The 21,860-nt window shown below is 42.2% G+C and overlaps 1 protein-coding gene and 1 long non-coding RNA gene across 9 annotated transcripts in view; one reads left to right on the top strand and one right to left on the bottom strand.

The window, feature by feature from the left end:
• Window positions 1-2,115: 2,115 nt before the first annotated feature.
• Window positions 2,116-21,860, top strand: part of LOC122232991 (formin-like protein 5) — a 78,594-nt gene continuing 58,849 nt past the window's right edge. For 6 of the 8 annotated variants that reach the window (XR_006210380.1, XM_042963749.1, XM_042963750.1 and 3 more), the window contains exon 1: window positions 2,116-2,527. Coding sequence is in view for 6 of the 8 variants with exons in the window: in XM_042963749.1 (XP_042819683.1) it covers window positions 2,132-2,527 (396 nt within the window). In the remaining 2 variants the exon portion in view is untranslated. Of the gene's footprint in view, window positions 2,546-17,041; window positions 17,544-19,240; window positions 19,307-21,860 lie in introns of those variants that run through there. The other 2 variants (XR_006210381.1, XM_042963752.1) reach the window with 2 other exon arrangements.
• LOC122232993 lies at window positions 10,836-20,134 on the bottom strand. Its single transcript, XR_006210384.1, has 3 exons — window positions 19,953-20,134; window positions 11,029-11,082; window positions 10,836-10,924 (listed from the first exon to the last, which is right to left on the bottom strand). It is a non-coding gene; the product is annotated as an uncharacterized LOC122232993 (long non-coding RNA).

The raw sequence follows: 21,860 nt of genomic DNA, 5'->3' as shown, positions 1-21,860 counted from the left end.
AACTCATGAACTGAGATCATGACTTGAGTGAAAATCAGGAGTCGGACTCTTAACTGACTGAACCACCCAGGTGCCTCTATTTATATGTATCTTTAAAAAAATTAAAGCAACGCATAAGTATTTAAAGTGCTCTATTCCCACACCTAGCTCTACTTTCAAAGCATAACAGTAGTAGTTGGTGTTTAACCCTGTCTAGCCTTTTTTTCTACACAGAATCCAAGGATAACATACACATTATAGATACATATTTTTTGCAACTCTCTTCTCTCTCTAGACATACACTGTAGGGCACGATAAAGTTAACAGTAGCTGCTCTGGGATATGGGATTAGGGGTGGAGGGAGTCGAATGGGGGTAGGAAGGGAGAGGCACACTTGAAAGTTTTAGTTTCTTTACTTTCCTGTCATTTGCATGTTTTTGTTTGTTTGTTTGTTTGTTTTTTTTTTTTGGTCAGGAATGTTTGGAGTTATCAACCCAATAAAGATATTGGAATAAGTGATACCATTGAATGCTTCATGCCATGCCGTCCACCTATTTAAAACAATTTAGAAATTAATCTAGTGCCAGGCACTATACTGAGTGCCTGAGATATACTGTCTCATTGAATCCTTATAACAATCCTACGAGGTATGCAATACTAAGGTCTCACTTGACAGATGAGTTAACTAAGACCTGGAGAGACTGATTCACCAAGGTCGCACAGCTAGTATGCACAGAACCCAGACCTGTATACCACAGCATCTCTTCTCCCTGAAGCAGATTCATGTTCTTCTTGGAAAGCCCAGCTTTAATGACCTCATTGCATGTGCATGTGTAGTCCTCCCTAACCCACTCATGTCTTCAAGGTGCTTACAGTCTGGGGAGGTGACAGTCAAAACAATTACGATCTGGTGCTCTAAGATCTAAGAACCTCAAGGACTCTTTCAGGAGGGTAAAGAAAGGTGAGGGCGATTGGAGGTAGGGGCAGGTGTAGAAAGGGATTTGAGGCCTGGCTCAGGTGGCTCAGAAGTGTTACAGATTCTGGTAACTACAGTGTTGAAGTTCAGTGTGGCTGGAGGGTTAAGGTGGCCTGAAGGAGGGACAAAGGTAAGGACAAGTACCTTGAAACTTAAGGCCAGATCACCAAACTTTTTAAGTTGACTTAGAGTATTCATATTTTATTCCGTGAATGACGCAGAGCTGTTAAAATATTTGAATCTGGCATGTTAGAAAGGGGCCCAGAAGAAGCTGTTGTGGGGGATCCCTCCTGGACTCCCAGCTCTCCAAATCCTGTTGCTGGGTGGTCAGGTCATTTCTACCCTAGGCTGGGAACTCCTTTGGGGCAAGGACCTTGTGTCATTCACCTGTGCATCTTATCCAGCACAGCACCTGGTATGCAGCAGGGGCTCAGTAAGGGGCTGAACTGGCTGGCAGAATGCTGTACCAAGAAAGTGCCCACGCGTGATTCTGTAAAATAAAAAAGCAAAACTTCATTTCTTCCCTAGCATTGCCCAGGTAGGTGTCCAGCCAGTCTGACCCAACTATAAGGAGGTCAGAGAGGTCCTGGCCTCAAACTCAATTCCAGGTAGGTCCACTGGGGTGGGAAAAGGAGAGGTGGTTGCTAAGCTGCAACTTCTGTTCAATACCTGCTATGTGGTGGGAGAATTCACACCTATTGTCTTTTTCCATGTCTCCAACAGCTCCTAAATCGGAATTATTGACCTAGTTTCCCTTACCATAACACGGACTATCAGAATGGTTCTCTAATTTGGTCAAGGTCACACAGCCGGTTAAGTGTAGGAGGGGCGGAGGCTGGGAGAGAATCTTTTAAGTCAAAGCCCACTGGCCTCTCCGTCCTTCACCTGGGGAGGCGTAGCGGAGCCTACTCGGCGACATAGCCTTTGGGTTTGGGGGGCGTTCCGCACCGGGGCGCAGGGCCGAAGAGGCCCGCTTGCCGCGGCATCCGGGAGCCGCTCCCAGATTCGGAAGTTACGAAGTTTCCGTGGATTTCGCTTGCCTCCCTGCGCAGCTCGTCCCCGCTCCGCAGCAGTTACGCCGCTAGCGCAGCAGGGCTCAGGTGCTGCAGCGGGCGGGGGCCTGGCGCCGGGAGAAAGGCGGGGACGCAGCTTACGTAAGCGTCCGCTCGCAGGTGCATGAGGCCTCCACCAGCGTGTGGTCCCTGCGCGCTCCCAGGTGCGCAGTTGGCGCAGGCGGCGGCGCGGAACGGCGCCGGCGGGCGCTGGCTGGCGCTCTCAGGTACGGCAGAGTGCGCGTGGAGGGGGCGCGCAGCGAGCGAAGGGGCGGGCTTTCCGTTCCCCAGCAGCCGCGGGGCCCGCCCCCCGGCTCGGCCAATGGGCGCGCTGGGCGGTGTCACGTGCTCGCCGCCGCCGCCGCCGCCGAAGCGGAGACCGGAGCCGCGAGCGCCACCAGGGCAGCAGCCGCCGCAGCCGCCGCCGCTGGGCAGAGGAGCCGGAGACGCGGGCGGACGAGGTGGCGGCGGCGGCGGAGCGGGAGCGGGGACCGGGCGCGGGCAGAGCGCGGCGGCGCGGGTAGGCTGCGGCGGCGGGGTAGGCGCCTGCGCGGCGGGCCGTCCCGGGCGGGCGGCGGTTAAGGCGGCGGTTGAGGCGGTTGGCGGAGCCGGCCCGGGCCCCGCATTGTTTGTTGTGCGTCCTTAGCAGCGGCGGCGGCGGCCGCGGCGGCCCGGGCGGAGAGCCGGGAGCAATCCTGGCCCCCGTGGCTCCGGCATTGTGGCCGCCGCTGCGGTGCCCCGGTCGCTTCGGGCAAGGGCAGCGGGCAGCCTTCCTCACCTTCGTGGGGACGGGGTCCCGGCCCCGAGCGAGGGGAGGGCGTGGGCAGTGTGGGGGGACCCGGCGCCGGGGCTCTGGGTAGGATGGAGGGCCAGGGGCTCCGGGCAGGTGTTGGAGGACGTTGGGGGCAGGGGCAGGGAGCGAGGCTTCGGGGGGCTGGTGGAGGGTGTGGGCAGACTTGGGGGGAGAATGAAGGGTGGAGGGATCCGGCCCAACGGGGCTGGAGGGCCTTCGGGCAGGTCCGGGGGCCCACTGGGGCCAGGGCGAGTGCGAGAGGGATGGAGGACATTGAGGCGTGTGGGGGGCAGTCTGTGGGGGGGTTCGGGAGGGTGTGAGGGAGGCCTTGGGGACGGTAGGGGCGAGTGTGATGGGCATAGAAGGAGAAGATTAGGGACTCGAGGGAGGAGTAGAAGAAGCGGATGTCCCGGTTGGGGCTGCGTGTGAGGGGCAGGAAGAGGGGGCAGACAGAAGGAAGGCCACCGGACAAATGTGAAGAGAAATGTGGAGGAAGGTGTCCAGGTAGGGGCTAGTGTGGTGGGGGAGAGAGGGACCGGAGGTGTCTAGGGAACTCTGGAGTGATGGTGAGGGAAATGGAGGTTTCCAGGCAGGAGGTGTGTGTGAGGGTAGGCCCAGAGGCTTCTGGAGACCTGTGAGGGATGTGAGGACTGTATCTGGCCAGCAGGTGTGTAGGGGAGACAGGAAGGAGGCAGGAGAGTGTTGAGGCTGGACAGGTGGGCCATGTGAAGGAAGGGCATGTTAGAGGAGAAGGCAGGTGTTAGTGTTGCTCTGGGGAGATCAGTATGGGGGGGAAGGAGGAAGGCGATTGGAACAGGGCCAGAGTTTGAGAGAAGTGAGGACACTAGAGTAGGGTGATGGGCAGTGACAGGAGATGTCTGGACAGGAGGTGTGCAGGGTATTTAGGGGGTAGCAGGAGGAGTGAAATGGAGGGTGTTCTCGTGGGAAGTATAGATGTAGGTGGGGGAGCAGAAAGAGGAAACTTTGGGGTTGGACATCAGAGCGGACAAGTGGAGTGGGGTATGTGTGAGGTAGAGGGCCAGAGGTGTGAGGGGTGAGGGGAATGTTCTTGGAGTGGCTGCTGAGGTACGAAAACAGATGGAAGGAAATGTTTTGGGGGCAGGAAGTGTGGAGGGAAGTTGGGGAGGAGGGGGGTGGTACGAGTGTGAAGGGAAATCAGTAGAGGGAGGTGGTAGGGGATGGGTTGGGAGGGGAGGGATGCAGGTCTAGAGTACAGTGTGTAGAGAGAGGGAAGTGTGGCTTGGGGGTGCTAGATTTTGTCTGGTAGAAGGGGTTAGGCAGGGAAGAGAGGAAAGAAAAGCGGGGAAGACAGGATATTTTTGGATAGAGGATGTAGAAGAATGCATAGTGTCTATAATGGGGTAAAAGAAGAGCAAGGTAGGGAGGTGTGTGAATGTGTCTGTGACTAGAAAGGGGTAGGTTCTGTATGGTATTGGGGTGGTGGTAATGGAAGCAGATTACCTAGGTTTAGGGGCAGGAAATAGACTATTCAGGTTGGAGGGAGTTAGGAAAACAGGTTGCTTAAAAGAGAATGAAGGAGCAGGATGCTGAAAAGTGAGAGATTGGAACACTTTGAGTCTTGAGAAATTAAGAGAGCCAAAAATTTTAGGTCACTGGAAATATAACAAAAGGCAGAGTGCAGAAGTTGGAAAAACAAAAAGCAAAACAAAAGAGAGGGAATTACATTCTAGGCATGGAACTGAAGTGTGTGTGTGAGTGTGTGTGTGTGTGTGTGTGTATGTGTGTATGTATCCTGGAATGATATTAATGAAAAATGGAGGACATTAAGCCCTTGTACCATACCTGAAAGTTCATGCCTCTAGGATCAGAGAGATCAAGAAACCCGATTTTAGTTCCAGAACTCTGTGAATGGGGAAAGGATAAGGGAGAGCTCAGTAGTACACACTCCCAAGTTTGGAGGAGGTGTGTGGTGGGATATTGTCCTAGCACATTGGCCTGACAAGTGGGCAAGTAGAAGAGCCATCCAGGGTTGTTTGGAGTGTACCACAAGTGAATAGAAATAGGATTGTAGCAGGTGCAGGGCAGATGTCTTTGTGAAGATACTGCAAGAGAGCAGGGCCCGGTGTCAGTAGCCTTTGAAGGCTATGTATCAGGGAGGAAGGGATACCTTGGTGCAGTGTCTCAGCTTCCCTGGTGCTTTCTGGGTAATGGGGCAGTTTTCAGGCTTTGAGTGATGTAATATCTGAGTCCCATGCTAGAGGCAGACAGAGGTAATGTACATCCAGCTCCTAAAAGTGGCAGCAATGGAGCTCTGAGATTCTTTAACTCCCTTTCAGGGTGCAAAGAGCTGATCCTGGTTTGTCGACTTTTTCTCCCAAATAGTTGAAGAAAAATTTAGTTGGAGGCTGTTGGATTTTCTGGTATTTTGATTTGAGTTAGGGAGTATATTGTTAGCTTTATTGAGGAAAGACTTTTGGGTTGTGTGGACATAAAGCCAATCAGCTTGCCAAACACATAGGAAATAACCTTCAGGGGTTTGAGCACAGATATTTCAGTGCAGGTCTCATTCAGTGTTCTGTGGCTTGTGTTAGATTCTTTGGGATTTGGAAGGATTAAGGAAACTACTTTGAGACTGCCTTAGTAAGCAGGGTTTTCTAGAATCTTGAAAAACGATTTCCCTTTTGACAGTAGAAAATTCAGTCCTGTCAGATTTTGCAAAAAAAAATAAATTATTTCATCATGTTGCAGAAATAACTTCAATTATCGCTTTGAGAGCTTCATGTAGTGTGTAATGTAGTACCTAGTATGATTTCAAATAAAAGGGCTGCTTTGATACCTTGGGAAGCTTTCTGGGTTGATTAGTTTTCTCCGTTTGTCAATTTAGGAAGTATCTTAATGCAGCCATTGTATGTTCAGATAAAAAGTTTGAGTGGAAATGGGAACCTTGCCTAAATATAATGAGGGCTGAGCAGAATAACACATTTTAAGTAATCTGAATCTGTAAATATAAATATTTAAAAAATAAACTGGGAGCTAATCATTTTTAAAATCCAAGCTTGAAGTGCATCATGAAGGCAACAAAATAATGCTCTGAAGTCATTGCTATAAGATTTTATTTTTGGAGGGAAAGGTTTTTAAAGTATAATACACCTTTCATTGAAATTCTTTTAGTATTTTGAGATTTGATTTTTGTATAGAATGTAATTATCAGGAACATGTTTGACCCCTTTGGCTCCCTGGCAGAGAATTTGAGGAGTAGGGTGTAAGATGAATAGAGTGACCTTTGAAAATTTTCTCCAATATGGCTATTGTTTCCTCCTTGTATTTTTTAAGTCCATCGTGTTAGTTCATTTTATTGATTTGGGGCAAGCAGTACTTTCTTGCTCTGAATACTCAATTCTGGAATAGTGTTGTGATTATATGTATTGTTCCGTGAAATTCTGTGGTTTGAGATACATTGTAGGCACTTGAAAATACTGTCCTAAGTTTATGAACCAAGGAAAGCAGGTTATTTAGACTTTGTAGGCTAAATAATTGGGTCTGGTTTTATTTTCGCTGTTGACTTGCTGGACAAGATACTTAATCCCTTAGAGCTTGTTTTTCCTCCAGAAACCTGACTCTATCTACCTCCCATGAGAATTGAGATGGTTTATATAAAACAAGTTTAAGTCTTTCAGGAAGATTACAAGTATGAAAATACAGGGAATAGATGTTATTTCTTTGGTTCCTTTTTTCTTCTTAGCGTGGTCAAGTAATAATTGGTACTTAAGAATTTGGTGTTAGGCGGATTAATTTGTAGTGAGAAACTTGGATAGAGATGAAACTTCTGTGAATGTCAGAGATGTCTGCAAATTGAAATTTGTTCATTCTTGCTCTACTGTCTCTATCTTTCCTGGCTCATTTTTGCAGTTGAGTGTTGGTGCTGATTTGAATTCTTGCATATGAGCAGAAGATTGTGAGAGACATTCTGCGTTGTGGCTGTAGCCCGAGATTGCTTCTAAGCGCAAATTTTCCAGGGATGGAGCACTTCTGTCACTCAGTGAATTCACTTCCTAAATCAGGAATAATAAATACATTTTCCTAGGTATTTTGCAGGAAATCAGCTAATTCTAGGTGACTTGAACAGGAGAATAAAGCTATTCCTCTTCCAGTGGCATTAAGCCTTCTTTTGTTATTACTGTTTTTTGTACTTTTTAATTTATTTTGAGAGAGAGAGCGTTTGGGGAAGGGGCAGAGAGAGAGGGAGAGGGCAAGAGTATCCCAGGTAGGCTCCACACTGTCAGCAGAGAGCCCATCGTGGGCTCGAACTCACAAACCAACAGATCATGGACCTGAGCTGAAATCAGGAGTCCCACGCTTAACTGACTTGGCCACCCGGGTGCCCCATTAAACCTCATTTTTACGATTTATTGAATACTTTTTCCTTTTTCAAGTTTTAATTCTCAAATTATTACCTATTCTTTTGGCATTTCTGACAGGTTATATACACTGTTTGAGGAGGAATGATATTTAAATGCTTTAAAAATGTTTATTAGTTGGGTGCCTGGATGGCTCAGTTGGTTAAGTGTCTGACTTCGGCTCAGGTCATGATCTCACAGTTCGTGAGTTCAAGTCCCATGTCGGGCTCTGTGCTGACAGCTCAGAGCCTGGAGCCTGCTTCAGATTTTGTGTCTCTGTCTCTCTCTGCCCCTCCGCGCTTGCTCTCTCTCTTTCTCTCTCTCTCTCTCTCTCTCTCTCTCTCTCTCTCTCTCCCTCTCTCTCTCTCTCCCTCCCTCCCTCCCTCTCCCTCTCTCTCCCTTCCTCAAAAATAAATGAATATTTAAAAAAATGTTTATTAGTTGTAAAAAGTCTTCAAAATGCTGGTTGTGATTGACATTACAAAAATGTAAATAGTAAGTTGCTTTCTAGACCTTAATTTAGTTGGGCTTGGTAATTCCCAGTCCCGATAATAGTCTTTCTGTGCTAGCTGACTTTCTTTTCTTTTCTTTTCTCTTTTTTTTTTTGAGGCGCAGAGGGAGAGGGAGAGAATCTTAAGCAGGCTAGCGCAGAGCCCACTGCAGGGCTTGATCTCATGACTGTGAGATCATGACCTGGGCCAAAATCAAAGTCAGATGCTCAACCAACTGAGCCACCCAGGCACTCTGATCTATTTTTTTTTTTTTTTTTTTGAGATTTTATTTGTAAGTAATCTCCACATCTAATGTGGGGGGTCAAACCCATAACCGCAATCAAGAGTCCCATACTCCACCAGCTGAGCCAGCCAGGTGCCCTGCTGATCTGTTCTTTACTCTCTTATATAAGGTTTGGACCCCTCCCTGTTACCCATCTTACTGCTCTTTGTTTTCATTTGTTTTGCATAGTTCCTTTCATTGGAAAATTAGTTGTTTTTAAAAATTTGTTCAACTGTGGAAAATCTGTTTCTGACAGGTAATTATGAGAGGCTTCATAATCCAGTCTAATTTTAGAAAACTTTATTGAGAAATGTAAGTTAAATTTATGTCAGTTAAAACAGAAAAGAGTAAAGTAATGAGGCCAAATTAGTGGTGATATAAATATTTAAATGGTTTGAGCCTGAAAGATCTGCAAGTCTGTAACTTTTAGGTCTTGCATTGAATAGTGAGGTAACCACATGACCTGGATTGTCACTTTCATGCCTAATCTAACCTAGATGTTGTTTGAAGGGTCCTTGAGGTACATCTTTTTTGAGGAGTATGGTGTTTGTGTCACAAGACATTCCATATATGTGTGTTGCTGTGTGAATGAATGCCATCCTAAATTTTAGTTATTTGATACTAAAATTCTCTTAACTTATGACATAGCTAACACTGTGTAGAACATCTGCTTTCTTTAGTTAACTTTAGCACAACTTGAAGGGTTATAGTTCATTATATCCATTATAAAATCACAGCCTTGCATTGTGTGACTTCATGGTTCATTTCCACTTAAAGAGTGAGAATTCTGCAGCATGTTGTGTAATAAATTCTGAGGCATTTCTGGGTCATGGATAAGGTGTAGTTTCTTAATGCACCTGCAGAATTTCCTGTTCTTTGCAGTTTTCCAGGTACCAGGACTTTACACAATATCCTATTGGGCAGATCAGCGTTTTGCTTATAAATTGAATTTAACCGTATTAATACAGTTGGCATAAAGCGAATAGTAATTGTCCTAAAGACTGTCTAGATTTCTTTTTTTAATCATGCTTACCTGTTCTGCCAGTTTAATTCAGCACACATGCATTGACTTTAGGCTCAAAGGCATGTTTTGTGCCAGACCGAAGATTTTTTAGTAGGGCCTAATAATACTCTTTTGAGTAAAGAATAGATCCTTCCCTAGGTAGATTGACCCTTAATGTGAAAATGGGGTCTGTGTCTTTGGTTACCAGTGTTCAGTTGGCATAACTGAAAATCAGTGTACTTTAAAAGACAGATGGGTAGTGACCTGATAAAGAGATGATTTGTTTCTAACAGTTAAAATGGAGGCAGTTTATTCTTACGATATTTATAACTCCAAGTAAATCTAAAAGTCCTCAAACATTGGATCTAATCACAGGCTTTTGTGTGACTTAGACAACCTACATTTTAACCTAATGAAGTACAGGGTAATGGGTAGCTCTTGACTTAACTCTGGAAAATTCAGTTTTAGTTAGCAAAGCTAGTGAACCAGAGGGGAAAGGTGTTACAGTTTTGATAATGTAGGTTAGTGGCTGCAGAGAGTAACATCTGGAGCCCTTGGTATGCATATTTTCAGTTGTTTTTGAAGTAAGCTGTAAATAGGCTTTTAATGTCAAGGTTAGTATGGAAGAACAGGTATGAAACATATTAGTGATGAGGTGCTGTCTTGGGGCACGTGCGTGGCTCAGTCAGCTGAGCATCAGACTCTAGATTTTAGCTCAAGTCATAATCCATGGTTGTGGGATTGAGCCCCATATTGGGCTCTTTACTGAGCATGGGACCTGCTTGAGATTCTCTTTCTCTCCTGCCCTCTCCCCCTGCTTGTGCGCCCTCTCTCTCTAAAATAAAAAAAAAATTTTTAAAAGGTGGTATCTGAAAAATAAGTATTAACTCTGATGCTCTCATATGCCAGCTTTGTGGTAAATGTTGTGGAATTATACAAAATTGGCTTTTGAGGGGTGCCTGGCTGGCTCAGTCGGTAGCATGCATCTCTTGATCTTGCGGTTGTAAGTTTGAGCCCCATGTTGGGTGTAGAGATTACTTAAATAAAATCTTCAAAATTGGCTTTTGAAATTGGTCAGTATTATTGTTTGGTAGTGTTCCTTATTTCTAGAGCTCAGGTTTCACATACCTGGACTTTGGTCTCTGTTGTAGTTGTATAATGTGGGTGGACAGCAGAGTGTTACATTTGGAGAAATGGAGGTCCAAAGAGTTGACTCTAGAGCAGAGATAGGCAGACTCTCAGAACACTGTTTGAGAGATTCCATATCAAATACCTGTTGGTTCCCAAATTTGGCCAGGAAGGTTGATGGCCGGGCAAATTTGAAACCTGCCTGTTTGAGTCAAGCCTTTGAGTGCAAGTCAATGCATGGCCTTCCTAGGAAATTTGGGGTCCTAGGATTATGCAGTAGTAATCTAAAGAAAGTGGCTAGCTAGCACTTGAGTGGACTCTCCTTTTCTGTATGCCTGGGTGTAACCTTGACTGCTGTATTGGACAGTAGAATGTTGTTGACACCAGAAGACCTGGCTTTTGAGGTCTGATCCTGTTATTTATTAGTTGTGGATCTCTCTCCTCATGTATAAAATTGGAATAAAACCCTTAATTACAGAGTTATAGTGAGGATTAAAGAAGAAAACTGTAAGCTCTGAAGCACATAACTTTTTTTTTGAAGGGAGGATTGAGGAGAAATTAAGGGCAAGCTTTGAAGTAATGAGAAAAATTTGACTCAGAAGGACCTGGATTTTTATTTTTTTATCATGACATTGTCGAACGTACATGAAAGAGAACAGTGAACTTCCATATACCCGTCAGCTAGCTTCAACAATTACTGACTGGCATTTTGCTGCTTTTGTTTCATCCGTTCCTCACAATTACTTTCTGTTGTTTTTGTTGGAGTATTTACAGCAAATCTTAGACATCATATTCTTTCATCCATAAATACTTCAGTATGTATTTCTAACAGATAGGAATCTAAAAAAGACATAACCACAAAACTTTTAACTGTCTAAATTAACTGTAATTCCTTATCTAATGCTCAGGAGGAGCTGGATTTGAAACATAGCTCTACCACTCACCAGTTTTGTGTGTTGATCAAATTACTTGCTCTCTCTGAGTTTCTGGTTCCTTATCTGTAACATAAAGATAATACCTCATGAAGTTATTTTGAGCTTAAATGAAGGAACAGGAAAGCCCTAACATGAAAGTTCTCAGTAAATGGCCCAGTCTCTCTTCTGAGCCTCCTGTGGCATGTAAATTAGTAGTATGGGCTTGCCCTCCCTCCTTCTTTAGTATCACAAACAGATACTCTGGAATTACTGCCCACTAACCCAGTGAAATTTTTCTTCATTGGGCTATTTGACCCTCTTAGTGAAACTCTAGAGCAGTTGAAATCCTGTTCATTCTCCCCCTCCCTCCTGCAACATCATTATTCTCCTGTCTAGTGGCTCATTCTAGTCAGTATATACATGGTGTTACTTTGTCTGTTTTTTTTTTTTTTAATTTTTTTTTTTTCAACGTCTTTTATTTATTTTTGGGACAGAGAGAGACAGAGCATGAATGGGGGAGGGGCAGAGAGAGAGGGAGACACAGAATCGGAAACAGGCTCCAGGCTCCGAGCCATCAGCCCAGAGCCTGACGCGGGGCTCGAACTCACGGACCGCGAGATCGTGACCTGGCTGAAGTCGGACGCTTAACCGACTGCGCCACCCAGGCGCCCCTACTTTGTCTGTTTTTTTAAGACAGTCCTTTCTTGACCACATTGTTTCTTGTAGATACAACCCAATTTCTCAACATCTTGAAAAAGTTGTTTCTGCTCATCTCCAGTTCTCCTATTTTCTCCTGAACCTACGGTAGTGAGACTTTCAACCTAATTACTGAAATTGCTCTTGCCGAAACCACCAAGTTGAATTCACTAGACTTGTTAGCAGCATGTGGTGCAGTGGATGTCTCCTTCCTTGAAATACTCTCTGCTCTGGTTTCTGGGACACCATACTCGGCTGATTTTCCTCCTACCTCCTTGGCTTCTCCTTTGTTGGTTCTTCCTCATTACTGCTGTCTTTTGATATTGGACCACTTCATAGAATCTCTTCTCTTTATTCTCATTCCCCTGGTGATCTCATCCAATCTCTGGCTTTAAATACTGTGTATATGCTGACAGCTCCCAAATTTTTATCTCTGAAACTCCAGACTCGTATGTCCTACTGCCTGTATGGACACTTCTACTTACGTATTTTATTGGCATCTCAAACTAAACTTATTCCCACCAGACTCCTGATCTTTACCCTGCCTGCTCTTTCTTCTGCCCTCCTTGTAGTCTTCCCCATGTTAGTGAATTGCAACTTCCTCCATCTTTCTAGTTGCTAAGGCCAAAACTAAGAGTCACGCTCGATTCTCTCTCACACACTATATCTGACCCATCAGGAAATCTTGCCAGTTCTACCTTCAAAATATATTCAGACTCTGACCACTTTTCATTAACTCTAGTAATTAAGTTTACATCAACTCTTCTGAATTATTACAGAAGAATTATTAGTCCATTTTTTGCTCTTGCCCCTTTATATTCTGTTCTCAATATCATAGCAAGAATGATCCTTTTCAAAAGGTAAGTCAGATTTTGTTTCTTTCTGGTCACATCCCCTATCTTGCTCAGAATAAGTCCTGTCAAGGTCTTACGTGATCAGATCCCTTTTTCTTTCCTTTCTGACCTCGTCTCCTCTTACTTTTTGCTTATTCCATTCTGGCCACAGTGGCCTTCTTGCTGTTCTTTAATGTGTCAGGCATATATTCCTATCTCAGGTCCGTCGCACTTGCTGTGTGCCCTGCCTAGAATGCTGTTGTTCACATATACGCTCAGCTCTGTCTTTGTCAGTTTTTGTGCGTATTTGCCCATTCTGGTGAGGCCTTCCCTTACCACCCTGTTAAAATGACAGCTCCTCCATTTCTGGCCCTCCCTCGCCTTCCTTTCCCACCTTCTTTTTCTCATTACCACTTAAACCATTTAACTTACATTTTGCGTATTTATTTTGTTTATTGCCTTTTCCCCTTCACTACAGTATAAGCTCCACAAAGGTGAGGATTAATGCTGGTTTTGTATTCTGTCGATTCCGAGCACCTAGAACAGTGCCTGGCCCTAAGTAAGTCCTTGAGGATTTGTTGAATGAATTATTCTTTTATTAGTTGTAGTATTACTTGGTAAAGATGCTATAGTGCTAGCGTTTTAGTTGGAATTCCAGGTTTTCCTATGGAATACTATGTACCTTGAGGTCTTTATGATGTATTTCTGTTTTTCTTCTTTATGAGTATCCTTTCATAAGACTGCTGTTCGTTTTACTATTAATTTGTTCATCATAATTTTGAGTCTTTTAAAAATTATTTATTAAACTTTTTTTTTAATGTTTATTTATTTTTGAGAGAGAGAGAGAGAGAGAGAGAGAGAGAGAGACAGAGCATGAGTGGGGGAGGGTCAGAGAGAGGGAGACACAGAATCCAGAGGCTCCGGGCTCTGGGCTGTCAGCACAGAGCCCTGCCTGGGGCTTGAACTCAACTAATTGTGAACCAAAGTCGGACACTTAACTGAATGAGCCACACAGGCGCTCCAAATCTTTTTTTTCATTTTTATTTTTATTTTTTTGAGAGAAGAGAGAGAGAGAGAGCTTGTGCATGTGTCCTAGTAGGGAAGGGCAGAGAGGGGGACAGAGGATCTGAATGGGCTCTGTGCTGATAGCAGAGAGCCCGATGGGGGCCCGAACCAGCAGACCATGAAATTATGACCCGAGCCCAAGTTAGATGCTTAACTGACTGAGCCACCCAGGCCCCCCAGTTTTGAGTTGTATTATACATTGTGCTAGTTGGATTGGGGGATACAAGAATAAAGTATACATAGACGCTGATCTTTAAGAGCTTAGAGTCTGTTAGGACAGATGATGTGTGTGTGTATGTGTGTGTATATTTATGTGTATGTATGTATATATCTGAGTATGTGTGTGAGTATATATATGTGTCTGTGTATATATGTATACATATAAATGCATATATATACATATATATGTGTATGTATATATGTATACATATACATGTGTGTGTATGTGTGTATATATATGTGTGTGTGTGTGTGTATGTATATATACACACACATACACACACTTAAATATTTCTTTGAGAGAGGGATAGAGGAGACAGAGTGTCCCAAGCAGGCTCTGTGCTGTCAGTGCAAATCTGGACTCGGGGCTCAATCTCACGAACCATGAGGTCATGACCTGAGCCAAAATTAAGAGTCAGACACCCAACTGACTGGGCTACCCAGGTGCCCCTATATTTTTAAAGTTTACGTACTTTGATAAAATGGTTCAGGAATTCAGAAGAGCAAGGAATTATTTCTAGCTAAGAGAAGAATAAGGGAGAGACCTCAGAGAGGATGTGACATGTGTATCTGTGTTCAGCCACAGAAAACAAGTAGGATTAGATAATGAGAAAATAGGGAAGAGAATTGCATATGGAGGAAATTGCATTAGCAAAATAAGAATGCTCAAGATTTCTATATGAGAAAGAACAAGTGGTTCAGTAGTTAAAGGTGAGGTAATATGGAATGAATTGGTAAGAATCTAAGTTTGGAGAGGAATGTTGGAGCCATTGATAGAAGGCTTGAATGCAAGAGTGAGGAGCACAGACTTAGTACTCTATAGTAAGGCTTAATGAAAGGTTTTTGAGCAAGAATGGAGGGATGGCACTATTAGGGCTGTATTTATGAATTTGACAACTTTATGTGAAAAGAGAGGCTGAAACGTATACACTAAGATGCTGTTGTAATATTTTGTAGAAAAATGTGATAAAGGTAGTGGAAATAAATGGGTATAGAAGGGATGCCTTCAAACTGATGAAACTTGGTAACTGGATGTAAGGGCTAAGTGACAGTCTGCAAAGTTTCAAGCAGGCTAGGGTGCCCTGAAGAGAAGTAGGGAATCCAAGAGAAGTGGGGTCTGGAGGCAGGTTTAGTTTTGGTATTGAGTTTGCAAGTGTGGTTTAGGTGATGATTGGTTTGATAAAAAGAAAATCAGGAATCTTTAGAAAGGATATGTATCTGTGGCTTTATGCTTTCACTTTTTAAAAATGTTTATTTTTGAGAGGGGGGGGGGAGGGGGAGAGAGGATGAATCTCAGGCAGGCTCTGTGCTTTCATTTTGATACTAACTGCCAGAAAGAGAAGACTTGATTGCTGAATCTATTACTGAGGTCTGAATCTAGATAATTGATTTGGAAAGCTTCTGATAAGGCATCCAGACTTTTGATTTGTAAGTGGCTCTAGTTGCTCTAGGTTGTAAAGTACTTCATGTATTCTCAGCAACTTGTTACAACTTAGATGTCATCCTTTGAGCTTTCAAAAGAAAGCATTAAAAACTGCTTGATGGGCTATGCATATCTAAGCAGTGTCTGTCCCACCCTTTTGAAAACAACAGATTGAGAGTTCCCAACTAAGTCACCTTGATCACTTCGTTGAGATCATGTTGAGTTAAAAGGTTTGCATGATCATGCCAACCCCCCTGTTCTTCCCCTTAGGACTTAGAAGCATATTGGAAGAAGATAAGCCTTCTACCCTAATTAGTGGTAGTTAAGGTGTTAGTTGCCAAAACATGTCTTTAACAACCTACACTTAACAAAATACCAGAAGATATCAGAGGATTTAGCTTCTCTTCCAGTCATATGTAAGAACAGAATAAGATTCCTTTAGATTTATATCTTTTTCAGAACCTGGGAGCAGGAAGAGTTTTTAACCCAAAGGTCATTTATAGGAAAAAATAAATATTTGCAAAATAATGTTGATTAATGTGTACAATTTTTATTTATAGGCTAATGATGCATTATATTTATATTTTTATACTTAATGCATTTTTAATAGATTAAAAGACATCCTTGAGTTTATCAGTTATAAACTTGTAGTTTACCAGCTTGGTTTAGAATGCTGACCTTGAGATTACCACATTAAGTCATCTCTGAATTAAGTCTTTTCCTTTGTGCTTAGATCATAATGTCAGTGAATGTGATCTTGGCACTGTCTTTATAGGGTCTGTTTTTGTTTTCCAGTAAATAGGAGTCAGTAGGACCCAATTACCCTGAAATGAGAAAATCTTCCTGTATAGGATAACACATTTTTCAGCTCACTGGAGGTTTGGTGGCTTTTAGTCAGTCAGATTTGGCATATATTATAGTTAAACTTTTTTTTTTTAATTTAGGCAATTTTATTTCACATAATTGGTTTGCCAAGAATGTAAAGTATAACATCTTAATCTTATGAGAAACCTGTGAGGTTCTTTTAGCCCTGCTGTGTTCTTTGAGAGATGAAGAACTCAGCATATATCTTGAGTAGTTAAGGGACTTGTCCAAAATCACACACCTAACTAGTGACAGAGTTGAGGTGAGAGGTGGATATCTTGACCTTCAGGCTTGGGCTCCTTCCACTATGTCAGGCCACTTCTTTAGAAATGTTGACTAGAGGGGCGCCTGGGTGGCTCAGTCGGTTAAGTGGCCGACTTCAGCTCAGGTCATGATCTCACGGTCCATGAGTTCAAGTCCCGCGTCAGGCTCTGTGCTGACAGCTCAGAGCCTGGAGCCTGTTTCAGATTCTGTGTCTCCCTCTCTCTGACCCTCCCCCATTCATGCTGTGTCTCTCTCTGTCTCAAAAAATAAATAAACGTTAAAAAAAATTTCTAAAAAAAAAAAAAAAAGAAATGTTGACTAGAAAACCTTGAATAAACTCCGTTTAACTGGTCACATTGCTGGTGTCTAATGATGTTTAAGTAGGAATAATTATGGTATTTTTTTCTTTGTTCCCTCTGAAAATTAATTTTTTTAATTAACTATTTATTTAATGTTTTTATTTGTTTTTGAGAGAGAGAGAGAGAGAGAGAGAGAGAGAGAGAGAGCAAACGGGGGTGGGGCAGAGACAGAGGGAGACAACAGAATCTGAAGCAGGCTCCAAGCTGTCGGCACAGAGCCTGACATGGGGCTCGAATTCACAAGCTGTGGGATCATGACCTGAGCTGAAGTCAGACACTCAACTGACTGAGCCACCCAGGTGCCCCTAAATTAACCATTTTAAACTGAACATTTAGTACATTTACATTGTTGCAACCACCACCCTACCTATTTCCAGAACATTTACATCACGCCAGAGTGAAACCCCTGACTCATTAAATAGTTTGAAAATTTTTTAGCAATTAAAATATAAGTCTTTACATGAAGAGGTTGACAGTAGCAGGTTTGTATTTGTGGTCACCCCTAGTTCTTTGCCACCTGTCTCTGGTTTGTCAGAAATAAAGTGAATCCTCTTTATGTTGATTAGTAATGGATGTATTATACTTAGAAACAGTGACAACATTAAGAAAGAAAGTGTCAGGCACATAATGATTAACAATAACTAATAGTAGGTATGCATTATGCATATTATCTTGAATCTTCACACTAGCCTTTATTTATTTATTTATTTATTTATTTATTTATTTATTTATTTATTTATATTCACAGTAGCCTTTTTCAGAGCCTTGCTGTATTTCAGATAAGAAAACAGCCTGTTCAGTAAGTCCAGAATCACTTAATTGGTAAGTTGTGGACCTGGGTTTCAAATCCATGTCTATTTGGTTCCAAAAGCTGGGTATTCTCTTCACTAAATCTGGAAGTAGACGGGCAAAAAGCACCAAAGGAAGGAGTCATCTTGCATAGGGATTTGGTACTGTTTTAGCAGAGCAGTGTATAAAGGAAGGGGAATTCAGTTTGCTGGTTGCAATAGTAGCCACTTTCTCCTGACCAGTCGTGATCTGTATTGCACATAGGGAAAGCAAAATATGAAATAACCTTTGGAACTCTTTAAAGGACATTATAAATGATTAGAAGAAATCAAAATCTAGCATCTGAGATTTTGTTTTTAGAAATTCTTTTTTTCCCCTGATCATTTATTTTTAGTGAATTACTGGTGTGATTTTAAAATCATAAGTTGATTTGCTTGAGTAGTTAAAAATTAGGCTTTTTAAAATTTTTATTTATTTTTTTAGTTAATTATTAATCTTTAACAGTATTGGAACTCAGTTGATTTCCCATTTTAAGATACTTTTAAAAGTTCATATCAATGAAGAGTAAAATTACATTGGTGTTGAAAGATTTTGTAATTCTACTTTGCCCCAATTTAAAAAACCCCTCCTTTTAGCTTTTTTAAAGTTTGAAAGAATTTTAATAGTTTTTAATAGTTTCCAGTCATTCTTCTGAAAGTGGCTAGGAAGTCACTTCATAAACCTTGTTATTTTCCTTTTTTCTTCTTTTTTTAAAACAATTTTAAAATATTTTTTTAATGTTTATTTTTGAGATAGAGTGTGAGTGGCGGAGGGGCGGGGAGAGAGAGGAAGACACAGAATTTAAAGCAGGCTCCAGACTCTGAGCTGTCAGCACAGAGCCCGTCATGGGGCTTGAACCCATGAACTGTGAGATCGTGACCTGAGCTGAAGTTGGACGCCTAATTGGCTGAGCCACCCAGCTGCCCCTTTTTTCTTCTTTTTTTAAAGATTTTATTTTATTGTTTGAAAAAAATTTTTTTTAATGTTTATTTATTTTTGAGAGAGAGGGAGAGAGAGACAGAGGAAGAGAGAGAGAGACAGAGACAGAGACACAGAATTGAAAGCAGGCCCCAGGCTCTGAGCTGTCAACACACAGCGCGCCTCACACGGGGCTCAAACCCATGAACTGTGAGATCATGACTTGAGCTGGAGTTGGATGTTTAACCGACTGAGCCACCCAGGTGTCCCTAAATATTTTATTTTTTAAGTAATCTCTACACCTAGCGTGGGGCTTGAGCCCACAACCCCAAGATTGAGTCACATGCTCTACTGACAGAACTCTCCAGGGGCCCCCTTATCTTTTTCCTCCTGTGTTTTGAATGACATGACTTCTCTTCTCTTGGAATAGTTTGCTTCACTATGCTGGGTTTAGGGTAAGAGGGATAGTAAAGTAAAAGATAGCTTCCTGGCTACTTTGGACAGAAGAGATTTTTTTAGGTTATGTGAGCATACATACCGAGAATGTAAGCTATAGCAACAGCAGCCACCTGAAATGACTTGAGTTTAAGTATATTGATAGGTATCCAAAGAAGTATAGATTTTTGACAGTGACCTTGTGACTTTGGTAATATCTAAATAGTAGGTACTTCCATAAATGGATTTCAAGCTTTTAAAAACTTTTATTTAAAAAATTTAAAATGCCCTTGTAACTTGGCTCAAACATTACACATTATTTTTCTGTTTTGACCTAGAGATCAAGTTTTATTCTTTCTGGAACCAGCCAAAGTATGTTGTAAAGAACACAGGCCTTGGAGTTGGTTAGTTTTATTTTCAAAGTCTTTCTCTACCACTTACTAGCTGTAAGACCTTTCACTTTTTAAAATGCACATGATACCTCACAATTCTGTAGGATAAGATTAGAGGGTGATGTCTCAAAGGGGCTCAGCACAATGTGTGGCACATACTAAATTGTGTTGTTTGTAACTGTTGCACAATGAAGTCTTAAATTTTGGTAGCTTGGACAAATATCAACGTATGCAAAAACAGTAAAACCTCCAGGCGCCTGAGTGACTCGGTCAGTTAAGCGTCAGACTTCGGCTCAGGTCATGATCTCATGGTCCGTGAGTTCGAGCCCCGCGTTGGGCTCTGTGCTGACCGCTCAGAGCCTGGAGCCTGTTTCAGATTCTGTGTCTCCCTCTCTTTCTGCCCCTCCTCTGTTCATGCTCTGTCTCTCTCTGTCTCAAAAATAAATAAACGTTAAAAAAAAAAAAATTAAAAAATAAATAAACAGTAAAACCTCATCTCATAATGTACACTGTCCTGCAATCAATATACTTCTTGGATTTTTTTGTTTCTTTGTGTGTGTTGAAGTGCCGTGTGTCAGTTTTCCCTATTTCCTGTAGCTTGCCCTCCTTTTCTCAGAAATGCTTGGCAAATATGTCCATTGATTATTGTATAATTTACCTCAAAGAATAGATGGTGCTTCCTATAGAGGTTAATGATGAGGCATTTGCTTCCCATAGCAATCCTTCAGTTAGATGTTATTGTGTTGCATGCTAACAGGTTCTTACCACCTTTAGAGATGTCTGCTGGCAGAATGCCCAAGCTTTTGTCAAAGAAGGAAGGCCTGGTTGCCTGGAATGAAAGGAGTACATAGTGCCTGCTTAGTGTTTATAGTATATTTTATGATGATTGTTAATATATCCTGGTCTATCAATTGTGTTCATTACTTCCCCATTACTTGTATTGCTTCTCTTAGTGTGTTCAGAAAAGCAGACAGAGGACCTTTTACTCTACAACTGTAGGGTTGAAGTTGTGATGAATCATAATCCAAGACTATTAGCTGTGGAGGGGACTTTGGAGATCAGGTAGACTAACCCTCTTATCCTGTAGAGGAGAAAACTGGCTGACGGAAGTTGTGACTTGCTCAAGGACATTGAACAAGTGACAGGTCTGATTTCCAGTCTAGTTGTTACGAAGGTAACCTGGTAGAGTGGAAAGTGTGCTGGACTTTGGAGTCACACAGTCCTGGTTCTGAGTCCTGATTCCACCATTTGTTAACAGTGTGACCTTTGACAAGTGCATCTGAGTCTCTTAGCTGCTCTGTTACACATTGTTTGGAGGGTAGTGAAGATTATGAGGTAATGTAAGTAAAGCACGGTGGCTGGCATATGTTACGGGCTCAATAAATGCTGTCTGTTGCATTGTACAGTTTTTCTTGATTACTTAAAACAGGTTGTATAGCTAAGTGGTTATTCTTTACAAAATAGGAATCAATGAGAATGGTTGATGTTTTTGCCAAATCCTTTCACTGAAAATCTAAGTAGTTATTCATTGTAGGAGGACTGCTTACTGCAAAAAGAGTGCAGAACATTCATCAAGAGCTTAGTGAATACTGACTGCTCCAAGTTGTACAGTGTCCACACGGTTCCTTTCTGGGTAATTTTTGCATTTCTCAAGTGAAATGGACCTAGTATGAGGAACATCCAAATCAATGTACATGTGGTTAGGCCAGCAGTTCTCAAACTTTTAAACTCGGTACTACCTGACACTCCTTAGAAACTTTTGAGGACTCCAAAGACCTCTTGTTTATGTGTTGTATCTGTTGTTATTTGGATTATTGGAAATTATATCTGATAAAATTTACATATTTATTATTCATTAAAAATACTCATTATATGTTAATATATATACAATTATGTATATAAATATATATTTTAAGATTTTAGGTTTTGAAGTTTTTGTTTCAAATTACAAAAGTAGTACATGTAAATTAAAATAATATAGAATCAAAGTAAAAAATTATTTCATTCCTGTCATACGCACATTCCAACTCCTGCAGTCAAGAATTTAGCATGTATTCTTCTAGAACTATTTCTATATGATTATAAATTCTGTCTTTCATACTGCAGATGTTCTTTGGTGAGCTGCTTTTTAGAAATGTGTATATTTTATTTTAAATTGTTTTCATTATTTAAAATTTTTTTTTAATCTTTGTTTATTTTTGAGAGAGACAGTGTGAGTGGGGGAGGGGCAGAGAGAGAGGGAGACAGAATCTGAAGCAGGCTTCAGGCTCTGAGCCGTCAGCACAGAGCACAATGCAGGGCTCGAACTCACAGACCATGAGATCATGACCTGAGCCGAAGTTGGACGCTTAACTGACTGAGCCACACAGGCGCCCCTTTAAATTGTTTTTAATGTTTGTTTACTTTTGAGAGAGAGAGTGAGCATGAGCAGGGGAGGGGCAAAGAGAGCAGGGACAGAAGATCTGAAGTGGGCTCTGTGCTGACAGCCTGATACAGGACTTGAACTCACGAACCGTGAGACCATGACCTGAGCTGAAGTCTGATACTTAACCAATCGAGCCACTCA

This window comes from Panthera tigris, chromosome D4 (genome assembly GCF_018350195.1).
Source record: "Panthera tigris isolate Pti1 chromosome D4, P.tigris_Pti1_mat1.1, whole genome shotgun sequence".
In the NCBI taxonomy this organism is placed as follows: domain Eukaryota; kingdom Metazoa; phylum Chordata; class Mammalia; order Carnivora; family Felidae; genus Panthera; species Panthera tigris.
Note: the sequence above shows the minus strand (reverse complement) of the source record. Positions and strands in the feature narration are given on the sequence as shown.